The sequence below is a fragment of the Eurytemora carolleeae genome, unplaced genomic scaffold (assembly GCF_000591075.1).
Source record: "Eurytemora carolleeae unplaced genomic scaffold, Eaff_2.0 scaffold556, whole genome shotgun sequence".
Lineage (NCBI taxonomy): Eukaryota > Metazoa > Arthropoda > Copepoda > Calanoida > Temoridae > Eurytemora > Eurytemora carolleeae.
Genome location: NW_019402189.1, coordinates 281,533 through 290,578, shown reverse-complemented (window position 1 = coordinate 290,578; position 9,046 = coordinate 281,533). Strand labels below are relative to the sequence as shown.

Genomic DNA, 9,046 nt, shown 5'->3' with positions numbered 1-9,046 from the left:
GAGCTAGGGGAATGGTTTTTTAAATTTCTCCAAGGAACTGCCCGTTTAAAGCATGAAAGAATTATGTGAGGGGGGGGGCAGGGGGGTTCTTTAAAAACGGTCAGAACGAAATATAAATCCAGGGTGAAGGGGGGGGGATATATAAACTATAATAATTCTTCTTAAAGTTTATGGCTGATTAAAGCTCTAAATGTGGCTAAAAATGGGGGGTTTAAGGACCTGGGGTTAAAAGGTCTCTTTGAGAACTTGAGTGCGCTGCACCCTCAGGGTGCGCTTTAAGCACACAGACACGTGCACAACAGACTGAAAAACAGACAATAAAATAGACAGACAGGAAATTTAAATAGACAGAACACCATCAACTAAGCTGTCGGTGTGTACTGCAGTAAAATGCAATACAATGACCGAAGATGAAGTAGGCTTAAGAGGAGAGTGAGAAAGACAAACGAAATTTGAACAGACAGAACAGATGTGAAACTCTAACAGACAGAACAGATGTGAAACTCTAACAGACAAGTTATGAAACTTGAACAAATGAGATGATGTGAAAAGATAACAGATAAATATGAAACTTCATCAGATATAATTGAAACTATTACAGATAAATATGAAACTTCATCAGATATAATTGAAACTATTACAGATAAATATGAAACTTCATCAGATATAATTGAAACTATTACAGATAAATATGAAACTTCATCAGATATAATTGAAACTATTACAGATAAATATGAAACTTCATCAGATATAATTGAAACTATTACAGATAAATATGAAACTTCATCAGATATAATTGAAACTATTACAGATANCCCCCCCCACCCCTTCAGGAAATGTATTTTTGCAAATACAATAAAGGGTTTCATTTCAAGAAATGTGGAAAAATTAACATTTAAAAGGCAACCCTCGGCTGTGAAACGAACCCTGACAGCCGGGAACTTAAACCCCCTCTTTTTAGGTCAAAGGGTTCAAAAATGCCAGAAAAAGGAACCAAAAAGGGGGAAATTTGAGGACACATGTGTTACTTTAAAGCCACCGAAAATCTTTTTTTAAAGAAGTATTTTAACTTTAAGAACAACGGCTGATCATAAAAGGGAGTTTAAAGAAGCTTTAAAGAGCCCGTTTTTACTACTTTGCATTCAACTAATTAAGACTTGTAAACAATCTTTGTAGGGGTGGNTTACTAAGGGGGGATTAAGCTTGATTAAAAAGGCGTCTTTTTGAAAATAAAACAACCTCCTTATTTGTAACAAACAGACAAGTAATCCCATTTAAACTGAATTTTTACACCCTTTCATTAGCAGGCCCTTCAATTAGTTCGCAAACAATTTGTGCTAAAATCCAACGGACACTACTGCAAAACGGACACTACTGCAAAACGTTGAGATTTCAATAATTGTGCATTTAAGATTTGTATCGTGAGGCCAGAAAGAGTAAAATATTTTAGTTTTAACCTTTAAATAAAACCAAGTAAACCAATGAGTATTTTAAGCTAATAATTCGTTTAATAACCTAAACCTAACTGCTTTATAACAGCTGGTACGAAAACACATAAAATCAACTGAAACCCGAAAAGTTCCAATAATTTTCTAATTGCAGCAGTTATTGTTTAAAAAGTCCCAGGTGTCTTTAAAATGTCCGAAACACCTTGAGATGTCCAACCGTCCCAAAAAGTACCAAATGGTCTTAAAACATCCAAGGACCATAGGCCCTAAAAATGTTCCAGAATATCCTACAAATGTCCCAAATTTCCTAAAAAGTCCAAAAATTTCCTAAAATTTCTTACCTTCAAGTTTCATCCCTACATCGAGACACTTCTGGAACCTGCAGTACGGACAACGCTTCCGCTGCGTCTTATCTATGACGCAATTCCGGTCAGCTACGCACGTATACACCTTCTTGTTCTGTACTGTACGCTTAAAAAATCCTTTGCAAGACTCACAAGTCAGTAGACCGTAATGGTATCCGGATACCTTTACAAAAAAACAAGATAAATAAAAAATAAAAAATTAAAAATTGGAAAAATAAATTTAAAATTTTTTAAAATTTCTTTTAATAATCATGTTTGTTTCCTTGTCGCCACAGACAGGACACAATTCTTCAAATCCGTCCTTAGTGTCCGTCTGTTCACTTTGTCCTATACCACTGTAGTCCATACCACCGCCTAAACAATAACAATAATAATAATAATAATAATAATAATAATAATTATAATAATAATAATAATGATAATAATAATGATAATAATAATAATAATTATAATAATAATAATAGAAATAATAATAATGATAATACATTGAGTACATGTGACTATAGATATGAAATACATATGAAATACACAATACACATTATACACATGGTCCATATGAACTATTACTTATGATAATTAGAAAGAGTAATTGGTCTTTCTTAAGGGTTGGAAAATATAAATATTTCAAAGTTTGATCTTTTAGAATAGCAATTGATAAGATATTTTACAAGAACAAGTGGTTTTATGTTTTCTGCATCTGCCTGTCTAGAAAAAGTTGAGAAAAAAGCAAATTTACCTGAAGCAGGTTTAAGATAATCACATAACTAACTAGGGCATATATATAAATATGCCTTTCTTGTCATATATTCTTAATATCTATCTATCTATCTATCTATCTATCTATCTATCGTACCTACAGACTACTGATTAATCTCCATATGTCTACTACTACTATATGAAGTAGAGTAAAATAGTAGAAATAGTATATTATATAAAATAAATAATACATTTATAATTTTTTATGTATATATTGTATATTGTACATTGTATATTGTATATTGTATATTGTAAATTGTATATTGTATATTGTATATTGTATATTGTATATTGTGTATTGTATATTGTATATTACTAAGAATATCTACATTGTATTAAAGTCTATAAAATAAATATATTTTTAAAAACTGAAACATCAACCAATTGTAGAATTTAAACACAGTTGTAGTTCTTTCTTATATCTTATAAGACACATCAAACCAAGGTAATAATGGAAGGAAAGTTATTTCAGAGGTGTATGCATCTTTTGTACTGCAGTGTACCGTCTCTGGGCAGTGATGTAAACTCAAGACGGATGTCTAAGCGTGACATGGAATCCATCTTTCACATAAAAATCAATGAAATATTCTGGTCATAGGAAACTATTATGCGAATTTTTTAAAATTTTCAAAATTTAATGCTTTTAACCTCCTCGGATACTAGGCGAACACTGAGGCATATAATCTTGTTTACAAATTCCGCCCAGAGAGAACTGGTTTCAATATGTACGCAGAGTATACAGGCCTGCAATTAACTTTTCTTGCATTACTACCTTGCATCAAACTAAAGTAAATTGAACATACAATCGATATCTTTTATGTTTTCAATCAGAACTTCTAAAATTGAAGAGTTATCGAGATTTGAAATTCTAATATGGAACCAAATAAATTTATAAAATCAAAATGGAGGAGCTCAAAGGGTTAAAAACTGTAAAAGTAATGTCACAGACATTTTACTTGCAGTGAAGATAAACCCTATTTGTATATTGACAATTGTATTATGACTTTTTATTTTTTTATTCAACCAATTTCAATACTAATTGGACAAAATAGAGTTTTAAATCAATAGCCTTAATTTTGAAACATATTAGCACTACTCACTAAATACATAATTTTGGTATAATGAAGACACAATTGTTTACTCAAAATTTTGTTACACAGAATAAGAATTTTGGAGCGCAGTAACACTGTAGCACACAATTTTGGTTCACTTGAAACACAGAATTTTGAAACACCATAAACAAGAAATTTTGGCACACTCTAAACACACAATTTTAATACACTGTAAACACACAATTTAGATACACTGTGAACACAATATTTCTGTACACTGTAAACACAATATTTCTGTACACTTTAAACACAATATTTCTGTACACTGTAAACACAATATTTCTGTACACTGTAAACACAATATTTCTGTACACTGTAAACACTGACAACTTTAGGACTATTGTAAACACACAGGTGTATACAAGAGAACAAACACAAACCTAACACAAATATGGAACACAATTAATTTCTTTAGATATAAATGGATCAAAATTTAAAAATATTGCAAAAAAGAGTAAACCGAAAAAAATTTAAAAATGAGATAAAGGTATATAAAAAAGTAAAAAATAAGATAATCGAAAATGAAGTGAATACATAAATATTTAGTATGTACGACGGTATGTAAAAGTATTATTATTGTTTTTTTCCATGTACTTTAATGTATCCAGGTACATGTACATTGTACATGTTTATGCCAGGGGCTATGTACCTGTGAAAATACAAGGATCTGTCATTAGACTAGATATATGTGAAGAAATCATATTATTCTGTTGATTCAACCCGTACTGTCCTATATCCATAGAATTGGAGTTTATAGATGGGGACACTGTCCCAATAGATAGTTGGGAACTACCAATATTGTTCTGGGATGTCCCAATGGATAGTTGGGAATTGTTAATGGAAAGTTGGGAACTATTAATGGATAATTGGGATGGATGGATAGCTGCCATGGAATCGACGACATCCACCATGCCAGTCAGACTGAATTGACCGCTACTCATCGGTAGTTCCATCATCATCACAAATAATAAATCCGGGAAACTAATTCAACTAAAATCCGCGATAATTTCTCGTGTACTGTGTGCGTGTAAATATATATTTACAAATCACTATGTAATATCCCTCAGACAACAGGGAAGTTTTATATCCGAATTTTCACTGGTCCAAACCGGCATTTTTATTTAATTAATTATTGGACACTCTGTTTTTAATCACTGTTAAAATCTTAAATTCTGTGTCACCATATAGATAGTAAATACTACTATACAGCTCCGCCTTAACTGAGGGCTCTACACAGAATGGTGTATTAAGTCTATGAGTGAAAGTAGAATTGTGTCTGGTCCGGTACATCAGGCAGTCACAGGCCAGGCAGTCGGCATGGGTCCTGACCTACTTTTCCCCAACTGCCTGGACTCTGGGCTGCGGAGTCCGGACCGGGTCCACAACAGCTTGGATTCACTTACGCACACCTCCGTACGCAAATTTGACAATTTCTGCAAATCCGCGAAATAAATTGGTTTTGAGGGATGGGGGATTTTTGTTTGATATTCACGTACGGTGGGCCTATTCAGGGGCAGGACAGTACAGGGGCGGATTATCAAGGGGTGACCTACATTACACTTGTTTAAATAAAACTCTAGAGTTTATAATTAATATACATATTCATATTAATTGTCTAAAAATATATTTAAATCCAAGAGAAAATTAAAAATTAATATCTTTACGCTTTAGTCAATCAAGACCCCCCCCCCTCTGTACTTTGCGTAATACCTCCACGCACGATAAAAAACTCTCTCCCCACCAAGATTTGCCAATATTCCGAATTCAATATTGATTTAAACAATTGTCAGGAACAGACACGTTGATAAGAATTCTAATGTTTAATTGTAATTCAAAGTTAAGATTCTCAAATTTTGAATTTAAATAATGGAAGAAAGTAAAAGTTTATAACAGATAAATAAAAACATGTATCAACAAAATAGATAAATAGATGTAGGAATAAATAGATATAAAATTATATTGTAATATTCAAAGTACAGTTTCTACCATTTTAAATATAAATAATGGAAAGTAAAAGAATAAAATAAATAGATATACAATCATATTGTTGTAATTCAAAGTATAGTTTCTACCATTTTAAATATAAATAATGGAAAGTAAAAGTATAAAATAAATAGATATACAATCATATTGTTGTAATTCAAAGTACAGTTTCTACCATTTTAAATATAAATAATGGAAAGTAAAAGTATAAAATAAATAGATATACAATCATATTGTTGTAATTCAAAGTACTTTCAGACATTTCGAATAAAAACTGGAAAAAAGTAAAAGTATGCAATAGATAAATACATGTATGAACAGATAGATAGATAAAAAATTAAATAAATTAATAAATAATCTATTTCTTAATTAGTTAATAATGTTTATTTCAAAATTTTACGCTTCAATTCGATTATAATTGTAATTTCACAAAAATATAAATTTTATTGATAAATTCGTATTTATTTTTCATTTCTGTAATCCTTACCAGGAAAAAATCAGTTTCACTACATATTTTTTGATATCTCAGGTACGACATGAAAAAACAATTCAAAATTAAAATTAAATGAAAGGTATCATAACAATTATAGTATTTTTAAATCTTTGAAGTAGACATAGCCAAAGAATTTTTTAATGGACTGAATTAAAAATTTTAGTCTTCAGATGGATCTTTATTGTTATGACTATACAACAGGGATACCCATAAAGGATGATACTTCAGAGACGACTGTACAGAATTTATTTATTTAAAACAGAAAACCAAATATAATATTTAGATCCTAATCTTCAATGATCTTTAGATAGTTTTTAACGTCTCATTCTTTGTGGGTAACCCTGTATATCCTCGATGATTAGGACCCTAGCACTATGAATACTTTAATCTGAACAGATGTAACAAAATTCAGGAGAGGAGAGTACAAATCTATATAAGGGTCAATGCAATTAGAGACCAATTCATTTCAGGAAAAATATTTATGAAAATATTTCTAATTTTTCTCCAAAAATTTCTTCTCATCTCTTCACAAATTCCTAGATTCCGAACACCTTTGATTATTAGAATTCCTTCCGACTTTCTACATATTTACTTTTACTTTCTATTTCCTAGATTTTTTCTACTTTTTTCATTCAACGTTTTTATTTTTCCTTTCCATATCTTTTTCATTTGCCTTTTCTCTTTCTAACATATTAAACAGTTATTTTTACTTTCTAAATACCCAAATTTACTTTCCATTTTCGTCATATTTTTTTACTTTTTCATTCTACATTTTCTTCCTTGTCCATTCTCTTTCTTTTTTAATTCTATTTAATTTACGACATTCTACATATTCACATTTCCTTTCATTTATCCATTTATCCTTCTTACCTTTACCATTCCTTTCTTTTTTTTAAAATTTTTCTTTTCCCTTTCTAACCCATTCAATACTAACTTTCCATTTTATTCGTCTATACTTTCTTTTATTTCCCCTCCCCCCTTCTTTACTTTCCCTTTCCATCCCCCTTCCTAGAAAATTAAACTTACCATTTCCTTTCATTTTTCGTTCTTTTTCTTGTTCCATCAAATTATTTAATTTTACATTTTTCTTTCTTTCTTAAAATAGCTGTTTTTCAATTTTCATGACTTCCAACAGTTTATAGTAATTTTATTCATTTTTGTGTCAAAAATCTTTTTCCCTTTTTCTTAATGATCCTGACTTCTTCTTAATTCACTTTCATTATCCCCCTTTCACTCCCTTCTCTTATCTCTAGAACTCTGTGTAATCATTCCATCGTTAAATCGTTCGTCATCCATGCATTTCTTTTGTCTTTAGGTCCCACTTCGTCCTTAATTTAGCTCGTCTTTAGGTCCCACTTCGTCCTTCATTTCGTTCGTCTTTCGGTCCCACTTAGTCCTTCATTTCGTTCGTCTTTAGGTCCCACTTCGTCCTTCATTTCGTTCGTCTTTATGTCCCACTTCGTCCTTAATTTCGTTCGTCTTTAGGTCCCACCTCGTCCTTAATTTCGTTCATCTTTAGGTCCAACTTTCGTCACAAAGTCGTTATTTTTAGCTCTTAGTGAATTTACAAATCACCCATAATCCCCTGAAATGGAACCCTGTAACCTCAAACCCTTCTATGAAATAAACCCCTGTCAAACCCTCCCGTGAAATGAACCCCTGTAACATCAGCCCCTCCCATGAAACGAACCCCTGATATTTTCCCAAAACTTTCACCAGGAGTCAGCTGATTATCTTGTAAATAGATAGATAGATTGATAGACAGATATGTAGTTAGATAGATGGATGGTAAATAGATAGATGTATGGATAGATATAAATAAATACACGAATTAAAAAGATTAGCAGATAGAGAAATTGAGAAATTGATACACTAATAGATTGATACATATAGATAGATGGAGTCTAATACATAGATATATTGATTGATAGATAAGTAGTTAAATAGAAAAATGTGAAAATGTTGTAAATTCAAGATAAATAGATCGATAGACGCACTAAAAGATAGACAATTAGATAGATGAATTCACTTATATATAGGTAGATAAATAGCTAGATGGAGTGATAAAATAGATAGATTAATAGAAAGAGAGATAAATATATGGATAGATAGATAAACAAATATATAAGAAAAAGAAAAACGAAAAGAATGAAATAATAGAAAAAAAAGACTCAAAGAAAGAAAAAATATCAAGACTAACAACAAAATAACAGGAATAAGAGGAAAGAACTAAAAACAAAGATATAATTTCTCACAAAATGTCAAAAAAGTCTAAATTGACACAATTCCCCCCAATATGTGCCCAGGGAGATTATTTTTCAAAATATCAGAGATTGGCCGGATTTTTTAGACGTCTATACGTCACGTCTCTTAGTTAATCCATAATCTTTAAATATTTCGATTTTTTAATTTTTAAAGGGACTGAAGACGTAATTTCAAGTGACCATTCGACTCACAACGTTACCCTTTCACAGCATTCCTCTTTATTTAACTTTTTAGGAAGTTTACTTTTCTAGAATTAAACAAAGTTTGACAATTTTTTTCGCATTCTTTTTTGGCGAGAAAAACGATCAAATCGATTTTAAATCATCGAAGGCCCTCTAAACATGAGTTAATTTGTTTCAAATAAAGAATTTAAAAATAAATAAACACAGATTTTATTATTTTGACATAAGAAATACAAGGGGGTATTCTACATATATGGGTAGGGTGTATTGTGAGATAAGGGATGGGAGGGGGGGAATGGGTAGGGGTAGGGAGTTTAAATATCCATCTAAATATAATGGTTGTCATGTGGTTTGTTACCCTATTAAATATGCATATACATACATGCGAAACTTGGGTGGGGGTGGGGAGAAGGGGTGTAGCCCCCCCCAGGATTGGGAAATC

General features: G+C 31.1%; 1 protein-coding gene across 1 annotated transcript in view; it reads right to left on the bottom strand.

Moving 5' to 3' along the window:
* Positions 1-4,932, bottom strand: part of LOC111718266 (nuclear hormone receptor FTZ-F1) — a 20,608-nt gene extending 15,676 nt beyond the window's left edge. Inside the window, exons 1-3 of the mRNA XM_023493807.1 lie at positions 4,331-4,932; positions 2,076-2,167; positions 1,790-1,976 (exon numbers count right to left, since the gene is read on the bottom strand). Coding sequence (XP_023349575.1) covers positions 1,790-1,976; positions 2,076-2,167; positions 4,331-4,640 — 589 coding nt within the window. The 5' untranslated portion in view covers positions 4,641-4,932. The remainder of the gene's footprint in view (positions 1-1,789; positions 1,977-2,075; positions 2,168-4,330) is intronic.
* Positions 4,933-9,046: the final 4,114 nt, after the last annotated feature.